The sequence below is a fragment of the Strongylocentrotus purpuratus genome, unplaced genomic scaffold (genome assembly GCF_000002235.5).
Source record: "Strongylocentrotus purpuratus isolate Spur 01 unplaced genomic scaffold, Spur_5.0 spur5_contig_861, whole genome shotgun sequence".
In the NCBI taxonomy this organism is placed as follows: domain Eukaryota; kingdom Metazoa; phylum Echinodermata; class Echinoidea; order Camarodonta; family Strongylocentrotidae; genus Strongylocentrotus; species Strongylocentrotus purpuratus.
The window spans coordinates 78,453-102,558 of record NW_022145570.1 but is presented as its reverse complement, the minus strand read 5'-3'; the positions used below and the strand labels follow the sequence as shown (position 1 = coordinate 102,558).

Genomic DNA, 24,106 nt, shown 5'->3' with positions numbered 1-24,106 from the left:
GGTTTATCTCCTTACAACAGCTTTAAAACATCTAATATATAACAACCTATCATACAATACTGACTGCTGGGAACCAGAAAGGTGTTGACTAATATTTCTAATTCTCTTCTGACTCTCAGATGATGATGATACACATTAGTCCTTACCAACCTCCTCGATAAATGTTTCGAAAGTTGCCTAATTCAATACTAATTGTGACAAACAAAACAGAGTCTAGAAACAGCAAAAGTATTATTTACAAACGAAACTCACCCTGCAAGGCCTTGAAACCTTCCAAAGGCACCTTGGACGTTCCAGTAACAAACTGAAGCAATCTCGCCCTCTTCTCCTCATCAAACGAATCCACCGCCTGCCAGAACCACTGGACAATGGCCGTCTCCAGCGAACAGTTCTTGAGCCTGGTGTTGTTCTTCCAGTCCTCAACGTCGATCTTACCGAGGCCATTGATGAGGAGCTCCAGCTCGCGCTCGTCAAACGGTTTGAGGAGCCTCGGCGGGATGAGCTCATGGAAGCCCTTCTGGAGAGCCAGGAACTGGGGCTCGATGCCACGCAAGAAACGCCATTGCACAAACAATCTGGTAGATGAAGGTTAAGTCAGAAATAAAATGTTTTTTTAATTTAGATTGTTTAGACATCTAAAGTTTTACAACGTGATACTTGGGACACAATTCATCAATCCTTTACAAGAGAGATTTCAGGGCACCAATGGTACAGACACTGATTGAATATTCAAGGAACTCATGTGAAGCAGTTATTGTGAAGCATACGCTAAGAACTACTCGACAGTGTTCCCCCATGATCAGCCCTTAGCAGGAAGGAACAAGAGAAAAGATGCTCTCCACCAGGTATTGTCAGATGCTGGATGTGTGTACCAGGAAGCTCTTGGTTGGGAAAAAAGTTTCAGGGACTATATGATTTAGAGTTGATCTGTACAGCAATTGAACAGTGGAGTTGTGTACTTGCAATTATCCACGACAATATAAAGATACGATGCAAGCCGATACTTACAAGCAGCATCTAATATAAAGATGGGTGTTATTAAGCGTTTGTTTGTATTACGTATTGTAATCTTATGTAATTTCTGTTGTTTGCACAAAGATGTGTGTTATTAAGCATTTGTTTGTATTACGGTACGTATTGTAATCTCATGTAATATGTTTTATTTGCACGGAAACTGAATGCCAAGGTAATGATGATTTGATCCACCTGAAAAATATTTCAGACCTTTAACTCTACCAGTGTTAAACATGAGGACCTGTTTCTTATTTACTTCTTGTTTTATAGTTGGAATTTCTTATCAAACTTGTAAGCGATTATTTTGCGATTATTTTGTGCCGTGTTTGTGCCATCGAACTGGATTGACCAAATCAATTGATTCACAATATATGTATATGCAATATTTTTTCCCGTAACATGAGAGTAATTTTAATAGTTTCATACTATTAATTAAATGTATTGTTAACTGTAACTGTATAATTGTTTTAAATGGGGGCACGCTACAAGAGTCCTATCTCGCACCCCGGGGCAACGTGTCTGACACGGCCGGTTGTAGCAACTACTCCGAAGATCAAGATTACAGTAATCTTGATCTAAGGAGACACGAACGTACGATTGTGAAGAACAAAAAGTGATGATTTGCGATTGTTCATGACATGCTTGTGAGGCTCCAATCAGAGATTTTTGTTTAAATGATAATCCCTTTCAAAGATTTGTGGCTTTTCCCTTCTATAAAATGATATTTCCTCAAAACCATCATATAATCATTCATTTCTATTAGGAAAGATGAATGATAACAGAGGGATTGAAATATATTTGTCATTATTCAATGAAAGAGATATAAACAAAAATTGACAAATAGGGGTCACAAGGAAATTGTAATTTCCCAATATTGTGCATTAAAAAACACATACAAAAGCAGACACAAGATCCGCAAAATGTTTGTTCTCTAGTAACTGAGAAACAGCACACACAGTGACAATATTTTTCATTTTGGTATAATTGAATGCTTGAACTTCTAAGAGTGCAACTCAAATGCATATCTAGATCAAAGAATGCAGACTGGTTTCTCGTTAAGTTCTTTAATACTTACTTGACATATTTCTTCTTATTTTCCTCTGTGACTGGGATGTCGATCCCATTAGGCTTGAGTTCGTGGATCTGCATTTGACCGAATGAGTTGTGTTCCACTGCAAATGTGTTCTCCAATATACCGGTGATGTCATTCTCTCTGTTGGGTACAAATTTGATCATGAAAGAGATTAGTTCACAGATATAAAAAAGACTTATTTTCAGCATCACAGATATCTGAAATGATAAATGTTGAGACAAGGTACTGTATTGAATCAAATTGACGAAACTTCTGGAGCTGATTATATTAAAAGGCATAAAGTGGCCACTCTCCATGTTTACAGTGGGACTGTAGTCCTTGTAGCTACTTGCGCCCTCTATATAGCAAACAATGCCTAAGTGGTACCCGTTGGTCCCCCATGATTCCCTTTTTCGTATGTCAATTGAGAGCTGATTTAATGAGATAACCACTTGCCAGTGACCACGTAGGGAGGTCTAATCCCTCCCGGCCAAACTAGTGCAGATAGGCTTTAAAGGATATATGGATACTTGGTGTCATTCACAGCATGTGCTAACTTTAAACTGGTTTATTGAAGAATTCTACAGTAACAGGTGGTATAGTTACTAGACTGGGAATGCAAAGGTCATGGGTTCAAGCCCTGCTTTCATACTTTGTGCTTGAGCAAGGAATTTGATCTCTAATGCTCCTCTCCACCAAGGAATTCAATAGTAGGATGTGAAATCAATGTGACTGGTTTAGCACAGGGAGATACTTTGTGTGGTATGTATATAAAGAGTTTATGAGAACTCACAGTATCCAGACCAGACTTCTGTAGACCTCAGGGTCTACGGTCTCCATGTCCTCGAGACTGACTGGCTTTCCAAGAAGCTGCTTGTAGAACGGCATGGTGAACCCTCCATCTATGTAGTGACCATGGAAGATGGCAAGACCGATCACTCGTCCCACAAAATGGAAGTAGGACAGATGTTCCTGGAGGGGAGGAGATGGGGAGATGTTTGAAGTAATATCGTAAGGATGTGATTCCTAGCTTGGGTATTAGATGCTTTACAATCATGTAGATGTATCATGATTATATATTCATCATCTTTTTCATCATCTTCATCATCATTAACATCCACATTGTAATCATCACGACCATCACCAGTATCATTACAATCGCCACTATTATTATCATCATCATCATCATCATTACCTTCATCATCATCACCACAACCATAATCATCATCACCAGTGTCATCATCACCATCACCCCACCATCATTATCACCACAACATCATCACCAGTATCATCATCATCATCATCACCAGTATCATCATCATCATCACCATTACTAATCATCATCATCACCACCACCATCATCATCATCATCATCATCATCATCACCATCATCATCATCATCACCACCATCATCATCATCATCATCATCATCATCACCACCACCACTAGCATCATCATCACCACCGCCATTACCACTTCCACCGTCACTACCACAACACCAACACCCCTACCATCACCACAACCATCATCATCTTCATTTCCTTAAGAACCACCTTCATCTCCATCACCATAACTACCACCATCATCATCTTCATCATCCCCACCATCACCATTAGAATCACCATCACCGCTACCACCACCACCCCCACCACCACCCCCACCACCACCACCCCCACCACCACCACCGCCACCACCACCACCGCCACTACTAGGTCTACCATCATCATCTTTTTTAATCTTACTGGATTGACTCCTGAGTCTGGGTTGATCTGTAATGTATAGATGTCATCCCTGGAGTACTGGAAGAGGCCATAGTAAGGGTTGAGCATCTCATGAGAGAGGAGGTAGAGCCACTCCCTGGTGATGCCCCCATAGTCAAGACCCTCCTCAGACTTGAACTTGATGGCCAAACGTTTCCTCAGGTCCTTCGGTTTCAGCTTCATGATCTGACGGTAGGATTCCTGGGATAAAATGAACATAAAAAGACAGGGTGATTATATTGTCATATTTTTTTATTAGCGATTCATGGAAAGAAAAATCTACCTGATTTTCCTCTGATGGATTTTCAAAATTCCAGGACCATTGTTTCAACCTAAAGGCAGCATCTTTTACACTTAATAGTCTCAACTGGATAAGCTGTTTGAACTTGATACAAAATGATAGAACATAGCCATAATTCTAAACTTGTTTTCCAGGTTTTCCCTAATTTCCAGGATACATGGGAATCTCTGATAATAAAAATATTTTCTTAACAACACTACTTAAACATGGCCTTAGGTTCTGCATCTTGTAAAACGATATATTGTTGCAAATAATATATTGAAATATAGATTTGAATGAAGTAGACAATGAACTACATAAAGACTATCAATTAGGTTGGTCAAATTTGTTTAACTTTGAAATACGACTACATCTTCTGAGGATAGTCAATAACTTCTTCAACAAAGTACAGGACTTCCTCTTCATCATGTACCAACTCAAGGAAGCTGGTAATTTTCTATTAAACAGATAATGAACTAACCTCAAAGATGTTTTCCCTTCCGACCTCTATCCTACAGTGTCCTGTCTGAGGTTGGACCGTCGCTAGCTCTGCATGTAGTAACTTCATCTTCTGGACCAGGTCCCGCTTGTACTTTGGTACCGGTGAGGAGTCTGTATTGCCGTTTTGCCTGAGGGAAGGGGAATGCGATGTTATATATACAGTCAAACCTACTTTAGTGACCAACTGTCGACAACGACCACCTTGTCTACAAAGGCAACATTTGTTGTTTCCCTTGAAAATTGTTTCTCATTGAATCATGTACTAAAGGAATCTGTCTACAAAGACCACCTGTCTACAAAGGGCACTTTTAGTGTTTCCCTTGGGCGGTCGCTGTAGACAGGTTTGACTGTATGTCTATTCAGTAAGGCATTCATAGTTAGAGAATTTTTTATTTATAACTGACCAACGTTACAAGAAATTTCTTCTCTGCTAAAATGGCTAATTGATAATACATCTCACTGTGATGATAGAGAATAAGACACAGGAATGCAAGAGCCTATAGTGTTAAGTTCCGTTCAAAACATGCTAAATAATTTGACCCTCTCTCTCTTGACGATAGTGTACAAGAGCAAAATCTTGAATGAGATTTTCAATCCTTGTAAGCTAATGTATTTTATTGTGTGATTTGTCAACATACGTGGAACTGCAACATTATCCCAAAATTTCAATGATACTGTAGGACCATAAAAAATCACAATAAGAACTAGTTAAGTTGTTGGGCTCTATGGTTCCTGGGCACCACTTAATATAAGTATACATATTTGAAGAAGAAAAAAAAAAAAGTCAAAAAAAAAAAAAATCAAAAATTAACCAAAACGATCATACTTACTTGGACATTGCTCTGTTGATGATCTGTGCGTCCAGCCTAGGATCTGTGAACTGCGTAGTCCTGTTGTTATGGTCCACGTAGTAGACCCTTCCGGTAGCCGTGTGTCTCGTCTCCCAACCAGGAGGGAGCCCTCCAAGGTCAGCCTCGTTGATGTGAAGGTCACGGGGGAGGCGGGGGTCGTGCCACGTGCTGTCCCCTGAGCTGGTGTCTAAGAAGTAGACCTGGCCTTGTGCCGTCGTCCGTTGCTCTGGAAAGAAGAGAAAGATGGAACTTTTGTGATTTAAATACCCTTAAGAATGAATCGCATAGATGTATTTTCCTGAGGGAGTTTTTTAGTGGGTGCTTTTATCTATGCTTTAAAGTCCCACTTCACTACTTAGAGCTACTTGCGCCCTCTATATAGCAAACAATGCCTAAGTGGTGATCGTTGGTCCCCCATGGTCCTCTTTTTCTTATGTTAGTTGAGAGCTGAGTTAATGAGATAGCCACCTGTGACCTCGCTGTGTGGTCTAATCCCTTCTGGCCCAGTAGTATTGACGGTCTTTAAAATAAAGTTTCTGTGTTGCTAACATGCATTCCTCTAAATATAGAGGTATCTTAGGTTGGATCAATTCACAAAATCTATATCATTATATTGTGACTTATAACACCATAGGACATTACCTCCTCAGCTGTGTGGTACAGGCAAACCTGCTTTAGTGACCACATTTTTGGTTTCCCTTTTGAATGGTTTCTCATTGAAAATGTACTAAAGGAACCTGTCTACAAAGACCCCTTTTGTGCTTCCCTTGGGCGGTCGCTATAGACAGGTTTGACTATATATATTTTTCCAATATCTTACAGTTCCAGTTCGGGAAGACTCTTTAAATGTACTGTGTACAGTCTACACAGGAGACTACTACTAACCTTCAAGATTTTCACTAATAAATATAGAGATTAAAGTAGAAAAATAAGCAACCAATGTCTCTTTTGCAGATAGGTGTAACTCAAGAAACGTGTATAAAATACCCTAGAACCCGGTGGCCAAAAACTCAAACAATTAAATGATCAAACATATCTGTTCCCCATTATACAAGTGAATCCCCATATGAATAGCAATAGTAATGACGCACATCACATGAGCCACATGCAGGCAGACTGGATGTGTTGATTTTGATCAGGCTCCAGACAAGCATATTTAAACAGCTGTCTTTAATTAGCCCTGGTGTGTGTTTCACAAAGACTAAGATCGATTTTAAGTTAGACTTAAATATGGCAAGCCGTTCATGCCTCTGGTTGCTCTCACTATTGGTCTCTCACTTATGATCTTAAGATTTATTTCCTTCAATAATGAACTATCAAAAATTGTGAATTCTATAGATTTGAGACCACGATTTATACGTCCCTTCAGAGACCAATACCAGTAAATGATGAAAGCAAACAGTGGCATGAACTGCCAACTCAAGTCCAACTCAAATTCGATCTTAGTCTTTGTGAAACACCCCCCTGATCAAGTAGCGACAGAAAAATTTCTCTCACCATATCCCTCGGGTAGATCGATGACTCTATGCAGCGTTGATCGATTCATGTAGTTCCTCATCCTAGATGTTGCCCTCCTGGTGTACTTGTTCTGCTCTTCCGATGGTGCAGGCCCCCCGTGCCGACTGGACGCCCCCGGCCGCACCCCTTCGTGACCCTCGCCACTTCCCCCTCCCCCTCCCCCTCTGTCGCCATGACTCGTTCCTCTATGATGAGGTTGAGATGAGGTTGAGGAGGTGGAGGAGTGGTGATGGTGGTTGTTATGGTGACCGTTGGCATGGGTGGACGTCCGTGATGAGGGTGCTTGGGATTGGGTGCACTCCACTGCAGGCCTGGGTATGGGTGGGGGGGGGGTGGGGTTTGAAAGAGAAGAACAAAAAAGAAGGCATGTTACATCTATGTCATATTATCATCAATATTATGTCAAGCCTGTCATTAAAGGCCATCCAAGTGAGATCTCACATTGGCCACTACAGACAGGTTGCGCCCCCTTCTTCTGTGTTGTTGTTCTCTCTCTCTCTCTCTCTCTCTCTCTCTCCATCTCCTTTTTTCTCTCATCACAATGACATAGGCACTATATAGTATCCCCATTTGAATCCATTCCCCCTAAGATTTGTGAGAATCAAACCAACGGTTCATCATAACCTGTCACAATGTAAAACTACTTCAAAATTATTGGTCATTGCATAGGGGCAAGCAATATTCATTGTCACATTGAATCAAATCTATACTGCATGTCGACCTTCCTTTCATGCTGTAATAATGACAAAGCAATTCCCCAATGAAAATTTATTCCTTGAATTCTCAGTTTCAAAACTTATTATAGGTAATTCACATATTTACACGCATGACGAGGAATTTCCATTTTGTACAACCAATCACATTTGACAGCCTGGAATACCAAAGAAATTAGCCATCTCTTCTAATTTCTTACAGACGCTTCGATTTGGCACTGAACCGGGTCTCTAAACATCTATCCCTCTCAATCTTGTTTCCAGATCGCATTTCTTGGCTAACCGCAGCGAATTCTCCTGGGACGTTGTTTGATTTGTAGAGGAAAGTGGGGAGTTAAGGTGGAAATGGTAAGGAAGTAGAGTGTGTGAATAGAGCTTAAGAGATGCGGTCGTTGAGCTTACGCAGGTTACTAACATTGCGCATGTAGGTTAGAGACCAGGGGGGGGGGGGGGTGGGTGTCTCCCAAAGATTAAGATCAACTTTCAGTTGGACTTAACTATGGCAGGCCATTCATGCCATAGTTTGCTCTCACCGTTCACTCGCATTGGTCTCTCAAGGGACATACAAATTGTGGTCACTAATCTACATTTTTTTATAGTTTATTATTGAAGGAAATTTCTTAATTTAAAGATCATAATTTAGAGACCAATAGTGAGAGCAACCAGTGGCATGAATGGCCTGCCATAGTTAAGTCCAACTTAAAGTCGATCTTAGTCTTTGTGAAACACTCCCCAGGTGGGAATGGCCGTGATGACTGGGACTGTCTTCATGAGCCAGAGCTTTCAAAATAGCCTGCTAAGTCTGATCCGAGGAAATTAGCCTGATCACCACTAAAGTAGCTCGAAATAAACAAGTTTCAAAACTAGCCTGATTCTAACTCGTTTACCAGCAGATCAATAACTAGCTCGAGCCAATCCAAAATCAGTAAATACCAAGCTATTCAACTTTGCACCTGGGACATGAGCTCAGGGTATTATCCAAAGCAAATGAGGACTTCTTTATAAAGTAACCCACTATTTGGCTAATCGGAGGGCAAATTCGGTAGTGAAGATGCACTAAGACTGTGAGATGCTCTGGCACTCAAGCTAATTCATTAATTAAGCAGGAGATGGGGAACTTCAAACTCTGACCTCTGACCTCTTTTCTTAAAAAGCATTGATTGGTCTAATGTCTCAAGCTCAAACTTGTTTGGGCTACGGACCTTTTATGTTGGGCTATGGACCTTTTATGTTTGGGATAGTGGAGATATGAGTGGAGAAGGAAAAGTAGGACTCCATTTCACCTTACAACATTTTTCATGAAAACCTGCCAAACGGTTCAGTTATTGGCAACAAATCTTTGCACTGTGATAACAGCATGAAATAAGTGGAAACAGTCAATGACTACTTAAACTGATGCCAAGGAACACAGGAACATACGGATAGACAGGTAGGTATACAATGACATACAGGTAGTTGAACTTTCTACTAAAGTACTTGCTAAAGGTGGTTTGATAGCAAGAGGGAATACCTGTAGATGAAGAAAAAGAATGGGATGATGTAGGAGGGAGAGATGACGACAAAACAGAAGAGACAGACAAATAATCAATATGTGAGAAAGAGAACGAGAAGGAGAAATGGAAAAAGAAAGAGAAAGAGAAAGAGAAAGAGAAAGAAAGAGAAAGAGAAAGAGAAAGAGAAAGAGAAAGAGAAAGAGAAAGAGAAAGAGAAAGAGAAAGAGAAAGAGAAAGAGATGAGTGAAACAGAAAGAAATGATATAAGAGGGAGGGAAGAAAAAAAAGAGAGAGAGAGAGAAGAGAGAGAGAGAGGGAGGAGAGAGAGAGAGAGAGAGAGAGAGAGAGAGAGAGAGGAGGGGGGGGGGGGGGAGAGAGAGAGAAAAAAAAGATAAAAGAGAAAAGATAAATGAGAAAAGGATACAAACAGACATACAGACACACACTCTCACCTAGGCAGGCAGATATTTTAAAAACCTGAATCCTAAATGAGCGTCTTACCTTGTTGGCCTATCCCATTGTGTTGTTCTTGTGAGGTGATTGACATAGTAGACTCTACCTGAGGTTGACATACGCTCCTCCCACCTAATAGAGAAAAAGAAATACAAATAAACATGATGTACCTTACACAATATTCTAATAGAGACCCATTACTGGCATTTAAAGGGATTGGGTATCTTTGTCTCAGATTCTAATCAAAATCCTGGATTCAGCTCATGCTGCAATCATATTTATAAACATTTAGATCAGTCAGGAATCCAATGCCTTTTACAAGTTGATCGCCTCTCTGATTATCAAGATATTTATGATTGGAATTCAAAACTTCAAAAAACGTTTTCTCAACGGCTCTTTTACACTACAGTCTATTGGGGGAAAATGAGTATGGCAAAACTGGTCACTCAAAGATTTTTTACTTTTTTGTGGCACTTTTTTAGGGCTTCCATATTACACCATATCACAGACACTGATAACAATGCATCTCAGATTGGAAATTATTGAGGTATATTTACACCATACCAGGACGACATACAATGTGTCACAGTTTTCATACACTATCACAATACATCATTTTCCGATTATGATCTGATGTACAATACAAAATCATAAACACTTGCATAAGAAAAAGCATTTAGGTGAAAAAAGGGATAAGCAAAACACAATTTTCGCAAGAAATCAAATTTTTAAATTCAAAATGTGCTATTAAAATATGATTAATTGCTTCTTGAAATATGTCCTATGCCAAGTAGTAGGAGACCCTAGTTGGTTATTTTTGTCCAGTCATTGCTTGCTTTTTCACATTTTCACATGTCTGCTTCAAAATACAGTGTACCATCAACAACTACTGAACCGCTATCGTTATAATTATCAGCCTTCTCCAATATCATCGGCTCAATCTTTCTCTGAAAGTCAGTCTGTCTGTCTGTCTGTCTGTATCTCTCCGTCTCCCTCTCTCGTCTCTCCATCTCTCACTCTCTCTCTCTCTCTCTCTCTCTCTCTCTCTCTCTCTCTCTATTTTGCTCATCTCCACCTATCTCCTTTCTTCCCCTGCCCTCTTTCTTCCCAATCCCTCTCTTTCTATCTCACTCTCACCTTATCTCTTTACCTTCTCCATTTAATACCCTTACAACAAATGCTCCTTTTCCTCATATTCCCTTCTTTCACCTGTACCCGCACAGACAATACTCCCAACAATTATCATTAAAATGCTTGAATATAAACCCTATTAAATCTATTTAGACAAAATAATACAGGTCTGCATCCCTAATCATAAAAGAACAAAAAATATATATCCATTTCACATGCATAAACAAAATAATTCACTAAATTGTTCAATCGTCATTAGTTTTTCTATGGGGGTAATAAAATGTCTTTATTTTCGCAAGACCTTGTGCCTTTTTAATGGGTGTATAGGGATGGCACTATTCATTACCGATAACGACCAGACATGGACAATGAATATCCCAAGAATTCCTGTACAGTTGCAACTCCAATGTAAATAGTACACACTCAAAGTGCAGTGACAGATACATCTGGAGTCAGTTTAGCCAAATGAATACCACGATTGTCACAAGCTTTTTACCTCGGCTAAATGTGACCCTCTGCATCAAAATAAGACCAGAGTCACAGGATCGACAGTTTGAAGTTATTAATTTTAGCAGTAACATAATTACTTACACAATTTTGATTTAATATGTTTGAGGGATTACAATCAACAGCACATTGGCATACAAAGTGGAGATTCTTGCAGCAAAAATCTGACGATGTGTTTTGTTTTGTTTTCTTTTCTTTTTTAGTTCACCAATATAGCATGACATGCAAGCAATACTAAAGATTTGAAGTCCTGCTGACACTGTAAAAAATAGTAGACAAAGCTTATGAAAACTGTACCCCATTCTGAACTATCCGGTTTTAATCATTTAATTTTCATCATAGTACAAAAAGTTTTTACAACTCAATAAATACACATAGTAAAAGTTCTCGAACAGTATACATGTATGCAGTGCAGTTGCCCTTCTTGAAAATGGCATCATCTCAACAAGTTAACAAAATTTCCAAGAAATTGTCTAGATGAGTAAGATGTTGTCTGTATGCGGTCATGTTATACTAGACATCTAGAACCGATGAGGTACGTCATATATTAACGATCACATGTGCTAGGATTTCTCATGGCGAGACCCAAATGTCTGATCCTTTGTTTTGATTTTGTTTTCTTATCTTTTTTTGTTTATTTATTTATTATTTATCATTATTATTATATTTTGTTTAATTTATTTAAATTTATTTTTTTATTTATTTATTTAATTATTTTTTAATTTATTTTTATTTATCATTATTATTATTATTTTTTTTTTCTAAAGGGGGGGGGGGGGGGGGTGTGGGCGGGGGGTCATGGAGGTCCAGGGCATGCTTTATAGCTTGTCAGACTAAGTGGGAATTGACCCTCCTCCCCCACGATTTTTCATGTGTGACATTTCCTTTTTATGATTTTTTAATTTTTTATTGCACGTCTAAAATGTTTAGGAATTGGATCCTCACTTTTCTGCTGGATAACATTTTAAATTTTGATTGTCACATTTTTAGGAAATGAACAAAATCCCCCCCCCCTATTTTGTTCAAACAAAATCACGAAGCCAACCTTTGTGTATGAATATCTTACAGGGTCAAAGTAAAAGTAGTTTGTCTTGTTTTACCAGAGCTCTGTTAACCCTTACTGTACTGGGGGGGGGGGGGCCTGGGAGGCCCCCCCTCGACATTTTTGGAGATCGCGCCGCAACCGCTCGGAATTTTGAATTGTCGTTTCATGACTTTTTTCCTTCAAGTCTTACGCACATTTTGATACCATTTTCATCGAAATCGGATATACCTGTAAGGTGTTACATAACAATTAGTATGCGCATGTCATCAAAAAAGTGCTATAATTGCATATATTCATGTACAAGCAGAAATGTGAAGATATGAATTGATATCAAATTGCTTTTATATGTTTCTCAAAGTAACTTGATGTATTTCAGAACAAAAGAATACATTAGAAATAAAACAATAGATATAATAACAAATAAAAAAACAATGAAATACATAAGAAAATAAAAAGTTGAAAATCGCATCAAATTTGCATAAATTATCATTATTAATTACATCAAATAACTATTTTTTGTGTTAGAAAAGAAGTTTCATATGAATAATGAATTTCAACATAACAAAAGTGGAGTCTGACAATTTTTGTAATGATTCTAGTTCCCTGTATATTACCAGATTAGATATTCATGAATGCGTAATTTGCGTATTCATAATTTATGCAAATTAACCTATGCATTTTCAAATATCATAAAAATAATGAAACCTCATGAATTTGAGATGAAGGAAACATTTATTCAATACATTTTCAAGATTCTTCACAAGTCTACGGACAAATATGTAGAGTTTTCTGTAAAATGCATAAAATTAGCATTTTGCATAATTAATTAGGCTATAATGACAAAAATTTGCATATTAGGAAAAAACTAATTATACCATCTTGTTCCTTACATAAATATCTACAATCATGCAAATTTTCGCGTTCATCGGACATTCGACGGCCGAGATCATAGGGGGGGGGGGGCCTCCGAGGCCCCCCCCCCAGTCAGAGAGTGCTCGAAATAGCCCAGTACAGTAAGGGTTAAAAAAAATGCAAGAAGCCTAAAATACTTGTTTTACCTTAAACTTTCTAGTTTTCAAATCTTTTTTGATTTTATGGCATAAATTTCACTTATTGCTTGCAATATGAGAGACTTGAATACAATGCTTTACAGTACGATGACTTGCATATCGATGTATCTTTATTATCCTGAATCATAGAAAATTGTTCAAGCGCTCTTCAAAAGCGGTTGAAATGACGAAGATATTTCTCGGAAAGTGAAATAACCGCACAGGCGTCCAGTATGTCTGCTGTGTAATGCTACAGAATTACACATGTCCTGTTTTCTGCCTTAATTCTTTAAAAACCTTTAATGTGATATGTCAAATGTCTGGGCAAAAATCTAATTTCATCAAACTAAGGTACATGTATGAGCAGTTGTGATTTAGTCAGTTGGTTTCTTAGGACGGTCAAAACAGCAACTTGCCTACTCTTCTTCTCTTCTTTAACTCTTTTAATTTTTCTTCTCCAATTGTTTTTCTTTTTTTCTCCAACTTCTTCTTCTTCTTCTCTTCCTCCTCTTCCCTCCCCCTCTCCCCCTCCCTCCCTCCCTCCCTACAGGGTGTACCTCTTCTTTTCTCTTTTTCATTCTTCTTCTTCTTCTTTCTTTTTCTCTCTTCTTTGTTTTTCTTTCTTCCTTTCTTTCCATCATCTTCTTCCTCCTCCTTCTTCTCCTCCTTCTCCTCCATCATCTTCCTCCGCCTCTCCTCCTCCTCGTCCTTTTCCTCCACCCCTTTCTTTCTTCTAGCAAGACATAACTAGGACCGCCCTTGATATGCTATTACAAACATACACCTCACTACACACACATACAAGTAGCAGCATAAGCCTGTCGATCCAAGTCCACTCATAAGCTAACCTTGCTGTCACTCGAACAGGTAGGGCAAGGACGTCCCAACTAATTACCCCATTCAGACATCAACAAATTTTCATACAGGTTTGGCTATTAAAATCAAAACTATACAGCTAGACGATAGGCATTTTTTAAAATCTGAATCTTGTACATCGATACGTCATATAACGAGATAATGTATAGCGGAACGCATGTTTAAACATTGTTTCATATATAAAACTTGATAACAATCAGGAGCCTATTCTCATCAGAATGATGTATCACACAAAAATTGTATGATTGGGCGGGCTTATCTTGAATTTGCACTGATGATAGGCTAGTTGTCATGTTTAGGGAACTTATTTTACAAGGCCTTTCGGCCTTATTTTAGTTCCCCTTTTCTCATTGCATGTATTTTTTGTATTGTATAATATTGTAATAATCTATTGTTTTTATATGAAGATGGAAATAAATAAATAATCAAGTTAACTGACATCTTCACAACCAAGTTTTTTTTAATAACAAGTTTCTTTTTACAAAGTTTCTTTGTGTTATTCTTGTTATTCAGTATCCACCCCTTTCGCTAAAGGATTATTCTTTACATCTTTCTACAAGTTTTGTATAAATTTTCCTCAAGCCTAAACAGGGTAACGTCACTCCTTTATCCGTTCCTCACCACAGCCGGATTAATACCCTTCCAGACACATGTCTTCCTCCCTCCACCACCCTTCCTAATCCCTTCCTGATAGCAAGTGACAATTAACTCATCTTGTTCACACTTTTGTCAATGGATTCCATGGAAACGATCCGCACCTGCTACAGACCGCATAAATTATTGTGTATACCTTTAAGAAAAAAACGTTGACACTAATTTTCTGTAGATACAGGAGATGAGCATGCATTTTGCCACTGTCATAAGATATTAATAAAATTGGATAAATCCCTGCCACCGTCATGTAATTCTGTTCTCTTCTACACAAAGTTATGATGTCAAATTTGCTCCAGGGTAAAGTTAGTTTGTTTGGTCCACGGTTGAGGTTAGGAAGTTATTGTTGAATTCAGTTAATGTGCAACCATAGAGCAATTGTGGCCAAAGTATGGGTACCATAGAACTATTCATTTCCAATCTTGTGTTATAGCTTCCAAAATTGCTCCCTTTTTAAAGGGAAAGTCCACCCCAAAAATAAGTTTGTTTCGATAGAGGCAGAATAATAAGAAAATCAGGTGAGTGAAAGTTTGAGCAAATTCTGAATGAAAATAAGAAAGTTATGAATTATTGAAGTTGTGATCAATCAAATACAAATTGGCAACTCTGTGACGTATTATACGAGCTCTCCTTCATTTGCTTTGTGCATAATATTCCATAAAATCATGTTTTCTTCGTTATTGATGACGGAATATATATTTGTTCCTTGCAGGGGGAGTATAGAAACATATTTGCAATTATTATATTTAGGGTGCATGTTTGGTTGAAATTTTTCTTGAGGGAAAATGGAAATTTTAGATTTTTTTAGTACTAAGCAAATGGAAGTTGAGCTCGCATTTTACGTCATAGAGTTGCCAATTTGTGTTTGATTGATCACAACTTAAAAAATCCTAACTTCCTTATTTTTAATCGGAATTTGCTCAAACTTTCACTGACTTGTTTCTCTCATTTTTCTACTCCTATTAAAACTAACTTAATTTCAGGGTGGACTTTCCCTTTAATTGTAGACTTAAAAGACAATAGATTTAAAGCCAAGTAAAGCTTCAGATTGAAGCTCAAAATTGAGTGCATAGCTGTTTTCCCCTTTTTCTTGCCAAGAGTGGAAAAATGACTTGCTCTAATCATGTGGGGCTTGCATAGGTTTCTAGCGTGATTCACTGTTCAAAGTTATTTCAAATGGGGTACGAATGAGGAGATATGATTCTATCAAGGTGCATGAAAAAACATGTAAGAGTGCCATGTCATTCAAAAATATTGTGACATTGTTTTTGATTTGGTTGTATCACAGCAATGCACAAAGAACATGAAAAAAACGTTCAAATACATAGTATGGAAGTATGGATATTGCTGTGAATTTTAAATACACATGCAGTGTAAACTAAGAAGATTTCTGTGTATGAACGTTTCTGATTTAGAAAATTACACTTGTGACAAAATTAACTTCTAAGGGGTAGTAGTAGTAGTAGCTGTCTGTCGCAAAGCGACAATGACCGCCCTCACTTTCACGCAGGCTTCTTGCAAAGGTGGGTAAGTATCGGTAGCTCTTGCAAGTTACTAACTGCACTCTCTCTGGGAACTGGTGCCCCCAAAAAGAATCAAAAAGAGAAAAGAAGAAACCTTTTCATTCTTTAAATATTCAAGTGTTACCTAACCAAACTGTTAAGGATGTTTTTCACTTCTCTATTATCTTTTAGGAGCATCAAATCAATGACAGGATTCAACTATTCTCTTTCTTATGACCTTCACAAGGGCTCACCACCAACGAACCTTGCACACTAGCTATTGCACACATGCCCCCCCCCCCCCCAAAAAAAACTTACCTTGGACCCCAAACCTTCAAAACAATTGACAGGGATGGATTATGCATATAAAGCAGTGTTTGACATAGTGCCAAGGACGCATTGGTAACCAAAAGTCCAGACATCGCCCCCTCCCCCTCCTCCTCTCCATTCATGAATATTAACAAGGAGTTCATGCAAACAGATCTGCAATCTTTCATTTCAGACCTCCTTGCTTATTGTCCAGCCATTGCATAACAGACACGAGAATTAGAATCCAGACCCACTGTGGAAAAACATGTACCGAAGTATTGAGCCTAAAGCCCCACTGTACTAGTTTGGCCAGGAGTGATTAGACCTCCCTGCATGGTCACTGACAGGTGGTTATCGCATCAAATCAGCTCTCAATTAACATAAGAAAAAGAGGATAATGGGGGACTGATGGTCACTGATTAGGCATTGTTTGCTTTATAGAGGGCGCAAGTAGCTATAAGTAGTGCAGTGGGGATTAAAAATCTCAAAACCACTTCAAAAGTCACACTGCCATACTGACTCAAAACCAAAGCTAGGACATTCGCTGTTATAGACCTAATGTGTTTGGACTACTATTGGTCTGGTGTCAGTCAAGTCGATGCCATTATGGTATGACAAAAATTGGCCCTCGTCTGTCAAAAGATACGAAAAGGGATACCAAGCCTTACCCATCAGGCAGTTCGTTGGGATCCGAAGGTAGCATAGGATGAGGGTTGATGTTACGGGAGTCGACCACCGCTCCGCTGGCCGATGACCCCACCCGGTCTCTAGACGTAAGGCTAATGACGATCTGACCGCGGATGTTGTCCCCATCCTCGGGTTTGTGCTTGCATAGATCTAACCTTTGATCTAATGAAATAGTGAACAAAATGGAAGATAAAATAACATGTTGAGAGCTACGTTAAGAAGAATCATTTGCAGCTGAAGGAAAAGGCTAGCTCCATTATTATAATATACATACATATACATATATATATATATATATATATATATACTTTTGTACTTAATGTTTAACTTTCTTCTAGCATAATGAGATATATTTTAAACAAGGACTTTATAGTAACAACATTAATAATACTAATACTAATACTACTACTGCTAATAAAAAAAAAAGAAGAATAGTGATCACTAAATACTTTTTTTAACACAAAGAAGTACCATATTTTGAAAGCATTGTCCATAAGCATACAAAAGCTGAAGAGCACAATAATTTTTTTTTGGAAACAGCCTTAGAAACCTTAGACTTCTTGACTTTTGGTCTGGCTTAGAAAATGGACTCAACTAGCTTGATGGAGTGATGGGGCAAGCTACTTACAACCAGTGTCTTTGAGTCTCTGGATGGCATGGGAAAGAATCTTGACACAGCCCAGAGACCCAAGACTTATAAACTTATGGTTTGGCTTAGATACAGGGCACCAGTTTCTTGATAGGCTGATGGTGCAGGTTACTTACAACCAGTGTCTTTGAGCCTCTGGATGGCATGGGAAAGAATCTTGACACAGCCCAGAGAACCCAAGAATTATTAACTTATGGTTTGGCTTAGATACTGGACACCACTAGCTTGAGAGGTGGATGGTGCGGGTTACTTACAACCAGTGTCTTTGAGTCTCTGGATGGCATGGGAAAGAATCTTGACACAGCCCAGGAAACCAGCTCCCTGCTTCTTGTGGATCTTCCGATGATTCCATACACTCAGTGTGATGCTGTCACTCAGACTCAGGAATCTGTAGAGGTAAAAAGAAAAAAGAAAAAAGAAAGAAAAGAAGAAAAAAAGTTTCATTAGACTGATTTTGAAAATTAACTGTTAATCTTCAAAGCTAATTTTCCTTGTGCCATGGATATATCTGTATGTTATTTGTATTAATCAAGTGAATTTCAAGGATCACTGTTACCCTTAAAGCACATGTTATGTTAAACCTGTAGTTTTGGTCCAACAAGCAAATGAATAAGCAAAGAGCAACCAACTAGTACTATCTTTTAAGATAGACTTACAACATTCATTATACATGTTACTTATTGGATTTATTGGAAATTCATCTCTAACATCATTACCATGCAACAAACTTTCTAAACTTCTAGTGTATCAAGTCTACTGTTGCAACTGTTATAACTGAGCTAAGACTTTTCAGAATTAAACAAAAACCTGCTTCAATTAGTCAACACCTTTATAATAGGAATAACATACAGAGCTCACTCAAAACACAGTTAAGAATAAAAAGCTTATTCTATTGCAATCAGGCACTGCACTAAGTTTCTTCCCCCACCCCTCCCCTCCCCCAAAAGGATAAGGGTAATTTCAGTAGTCACGTGGAGAGTTTCATTTGTGATCTGGAAACACCATTATTTGGAGAGAAAAAAAAATCAATGCATTGCCCACGAACACACAAGTATCCATTCTTAAAGCATGAATGAACAAGAGGCTATTTTGCACAGCACTAACTGAAGCCAAAGATTGACAAAGGGCTTGGGGGAAAAATCACAGACAAAAAGCAGAAATGAAGGCAGTGTTCTATTTCCAGCGTTAGATGCGTTTGCCAGCGCCACTTGCCGGCCTCATTACGCTAGCCTTGTCCCCATAACTGGCAGTCTCTCACTGTCACGCACAATTTCACACCATCGCCGTCATCTGACTCCCTCCGTATGGGTGATTTCAATAAAATATGGGGGTTTGTGGGAGACGGAATGAGAAAAGCAGATCGACAGACAGACGGACTGAACAGAGACACTGAGACAAACACAACATAAAACTGAACAAACTGTAGTCCTGTAGGTACATGGATGTAGTACGACAGGTGAGAGTTGGAGTGGGAGGGGGAGGGGGAGGGGGAGAGAGGGGGAGGGGGAGAGAGGGAGAGGAGGAGGGGGAAGGGGAGGGGGAGGGGGAGAGAGGGAGTGGGGAGGGGAGAGAGGGAGTGGGAGGGGGAGGGGGAGGGGGAGAGAGGGGGAGGGGGAGAGAGGGAGAGGAGGAGGGGGAAGGGGAGGGGGAGGGGGAGAGAGGGAGTGGGGAGGGGAGAGAGGGAGTGGGAGGGGGAGAGAGGGAGTGGGAGAGGGAGAGAGGGAGTGGGAGAGGGGGAGAGAGGGGAGGGGAAGAGGGAGAGAGGTGGAAAGAAAGATTGAAACATATGTAAGAGAGTAGACATCATGTACTTAGAGATGGCTTGGAAAAGGGATAAAGACAAAATAAAACAATAAAATCCCATAAAAGATATTGATGGAAAATAAAAATTAGTTAGGAAAGAGAAAGATGAAAGCAAAAGAAATAGAAAGAGAGAATAAGGGAGAGAAGGAATGAGAGTGAAGGGGAAAAAGTGTGAAAGAGAGAGAGAGAGAGAGAGAGAGAGGGAGGGAGAGAAAGAGCGAGAGCAAGAGAGAGAGAGACAGCAAGAGCAAAAGAGAGAGAGAGAGAGAGAGAGAGAGTATGAGATTAGAAATGCACAGTGGCAGCCCCATGCAGTCAGTTCTGTGATTGACCGTTGAGTGACCTCTTCCGACTTGATTGTGTCTAGCACCTCACAGTAACAAAATATGACGAGTCGCTCCAATGAAATATAATTCAATTTAAAAGCTTGACCTGCAGAAAGGCAATGGAAACTTCCTACTGTACTCTCCAACGTTGGCAAATCCAGATGTTAAGAAAAAAAAATGGCATTAAATCCGATTTAGTAAGTGTCAAGTTGGAAAACCTACAATTGATTGATTCACTTGGGTGTGGTAAAGGGATCCTAAAATTACAAAAAGAATTAAATATTTGGATAGATGATATCTCTATTGATTTGTGAATAAGATACAAATTTCATTTCATTCTGTGCCATAAAAACATATTACACTATAAACAGATAACTACTAGGCGACAGTCTGGTAAAATGTTATGTACAAACATGTAGCCTTATAATGTACCTGTACATAATATTCCATTTCAAAATCAATAGGATTATATATCCATTACAATATGTATAATAATAATTAATGGGTTCTTGTATAGCACCCATATCTGTTAGACTAGACAGTCCTGGCGCTCCCCGAATTAGATTAAAGCTCAATCTAGAAAAATCCTTTCACCCCCTCCCCTGCCCCCACAAATTAATGGGGTATCAATTGCACTTGATATATATATCGCAATAAAGCAAATTCTATTAATAAGCAGCGAGACAACCTAAACAAACAAAAATCACAGGGAAATCTGGAAGAGAAAGCACCTTAAAATATGTCTAGTGAGAAAATTAAGCATTTATTATGTTTTGTGAATAGTGGAATAAATGTCACTGCACTTCATCTTCAATTTCATTTTGGTTTCCGGTTCATCGGGACTGTGCCATGGACCAGTGATGGCCTGGTGGTAGAGTCACTGCCCGCCAAGCAGCAGATGGCAGATTCAAATCAAGAATTTCTTGTAATAATTTTTGTTATGTGTAAAGTGTATTTGTATAGTTACCAAGAAACAATTATGTATATACATTTTGTTCATACTTTCTGTTAGAATATCTGTAATACCTTTGTTTATCTTTCTGTTGGAAATGAAATAAATATGAATTGAATTAAATTGAAAAATCCTATTTTTCCTGTCTTTTTTCTAAGTACAAGATCAAGCACACAATCTCTACATGTATTTACTTGGTGCAAGCCAAAATTTCTTTACAAATTGAAATCACACCTGGGAACCCTTACATTCTAGTTTCATAATATCACAAAATTGCAGCTCTATCAGAGTCTGATCCAAACCCAACATCAAATTGCCTTTTGATCATAGGGTCCATGTACAACATGGATATGAAAATGTGACATAATGTATTCATGCGTTAGCCAGACCAATGATTCACTCCTAGGTGCATGCAGAGTTCATTGACCAATAAATCCCAATTTCCATGTAATTTATGATTCATTTTGGAGTACATACAGTATGTTGCAGTCACTGGGCACTGCAGACTACACATGTACATCATGTAGTCGTCTAAGGAGAATCAGTAGGGCATTCAACTCATATCGCTTTACATAGCAGGGGTGATAGTGAGCACTAAAAAAAAAAATAGGTTTTTTTGTTTTCCCCTCAACCACGCCCCCCTTGAGTAAAAAAAAAAAAAAAGAGGATTCGCAGGAAAAAAATGGCATCTAACAACATTCCCCCATTTCGAGTAAAAAAAATTGGGCAAAAAAAGGGCAAAATAGGGAAGAATAGAGAAAATAAGAGGGAAATCGGGAAAATCAGGATCAAATAGGGAAGAAAAAAAAAACAAATCGGGAAAAATAAAAAAAATTGGAAACCGATTTAAATCGTGTTTTTATCAGGCCTGACGTAGAGTAATGCCCTTCTTGCTCTCAACAGATACAGTATAATGTGCATGTAGCTTTTCAAAGTTTCATGACCCGTCTTGAATTAGGATTGGAATTAGGATACCTACTTATCCTTTTAATCCTAGAATCGGGTAGCTACAAAACTGCATACATACAATGTACAATTTAAGGGACTCGTACAGGACTGTGCAAAATCGGGAAAGAGGGGGGGGGGTGTAAATATTGGGGTAGCATTTCATGAAACAAGTACAAGTTCGCAGACAACCCGTTGAAACGTGTGTATTCAATTCAAAACATGTTTCAATGGGATGTCGGTAGACTTGTACTTAGGATGGTTTCGTGATACGATGCCTAGGGTATGTATCCATTATATAAACTCCTTTCAGGTCAATATAAATAAAGATCCTTTTAACAAAAAAGAGAAAGAAATGCCGATTTAGTACATAAAAATTCTTGAATTCATTGTCAAATTATCTAGTGGTCATTTTTGCAGTAAACAAATAATATTATTATTATTAATATTATATGGTCTGTTGATTTATATTATCTGGCTCATATATTTATCAAACTCAAATCTTTGCAACCCTGTCCATTTTTGCCCCTTTTGCTTAGTAAATATTGCATTAATTATCTTGCTACTTGAAATCATGACCTTGATGACTATTCTATCTATCCTAACCTTTCTCCTCTCTTTTCCTCTTTTTTCTCCTTCTCCTTCTCCTTTCTCTCTCTCTCTCTCTCTCTCTCTTTCTCTCTCCCCCTCTCTCCATGCATGCGTACAAATATAATTTTAACTTGTTCTTCATATCCCTTTATTTCTTGTAATTTTTGCTCTTTCTCTGTCTCTCTCTGTCTCTCTGTCTCTCTCTCTCTCTCTCACTATCTCTCTCTTTATCTCTTCTCCACAGTTTCCATATGATTTGCACACCATCACAGACTACATGAGCTTCCACCACAGTCCAGCCTCTCAGAGTCTATGCTGTCTGCCTAATAGACACAGTGTCCAGTCTCCTAATTTATCCACAACCAAAATTGTCCCCCAACTTCCTCCATTGATTTTTCTAATGGCCCAATATGTTTTTACGACTATCTTTTCTCGGCATCGACCCTAAAGTTACACATCGTCTTGGAGAAAAAAATTGTCTAGACTTGAGGCGAGGTTGCCAACTTCCCTGCAGCCTCATTCAAGGCTTTTAAGTGATTTATTGTTAGTTTGTAATCCCAATTAAAACGTCACTCCAAGTGAGGACACGTTGCTTTTGGATTTTTAGCTCACTCATAATAATCGCAAAAAAAGTTCAGACTCATAGCAGATTTTAAAGGGAGTGTGTGACATTTCAAGTGGAACTAGAAATGGCAGTGGCTGAAATGTGTATAAATAAATCAGGTGCTGTGGTCTAGTGGTCAATTTGCCAGGCTGTGGATGACAAGATACGGGGTTCAAGTCCTTGCAACTTTGTTAACATTCTTTGGCAATACATCTGTCTACATTTGCCACACTCAACCTAGGTGTAGTGGGTGCTTGTTAGGGTTTCCTTCAAAAATGTTGAAATATAGTTATACAGTGTGCTGATCATAAAGACAGAGGTAAAAATGTTGAGAGCTCTTATGGACGTGCATGTATAGGGATGCTATTTATGTAATTGATATGCACTATATAGGCTCAAGAACAGAATAATAATATCATCTTAAAATTGGTAAAACAACACATTGAAAATTACAATTACCATTGCTCATTGTATCAAAAGAGATTTTGCGCATCTTATTTTCGCTTTGCTTCCTTAATCAATTTCATAATTAAAAATACATTTATAACAATAGTTATCTACATACATATACATAATCCACTTTGGATCAAAATATTTCAATCACATTCATTTGGCTTGGTTTTACTTTCCACTGAGCTTTGGACAAATTTTTAATAAAAAAAACAACTAATTGTAATAACATATCTTTAAAGGGATCATTCAATATTTTCACATGGTTGTGAAAGGAGATTAATCATTTGTCCAAGAGCGTAATTAAAAAACAAATCATCTTGAGAAATTAGGAGAAAAGTTAGGAGAAAAATCAATGTTTATTTCATTAAGAA

At 38.4% G+C, this 24,106-nt stretch overlaps 1 protein-coding gene across 1 annotated transcript in view; it reads right to left on the bottom strand.

Moving 5' to 3' along the window:
- LOC115929530 (E3 ubiquitin-protein ligase SMURF2-like) overlaps positions 1-24,106 on the bottom strand; it is a 70,635-nt gene that overhangs the window by 6,223 nt on the left and 40,306 nt on the right. Inside the window, exons 4-13 of the mRNA XM_030998665.1 lie at positions 18,316-18,449; positions 17,394-17,574; positions 9,704-9,787; positions 6,976-7,307; positions 5,458-5,704; positions 4,608-4,755; positions 3,829-4,047; positions 2,880-3,058; positions 2,090-2,227; positions 253-575 (exon numbers count right to left, since the gene is read on the bottom strand). Of these exons, the coding sequence (XP_030854525.1) occupies positions 253-575; positions 2,090-2,227; positions 2,880-3,058; positions 3,829-4,047; positions 4,608-4,755; positions 5,458-5,704; positions 6,976-7,307; positions 9,704-9,787; positions 17,394-17,574; positions 18,316-18,449 (1,985 nt within the window). The remainder of the gene's footprint in view (positions 1-252; positions 576-2,089; positions 2,228-2,879; positions 3,059-3,828; positions 4,048-4,607; positions 4,756-5,457; positions 5,705-6,975; positions 7,308-9,703; positions 9,788-17,393; positions 17,575-18,315; positions 18,450-24,106) is intronic.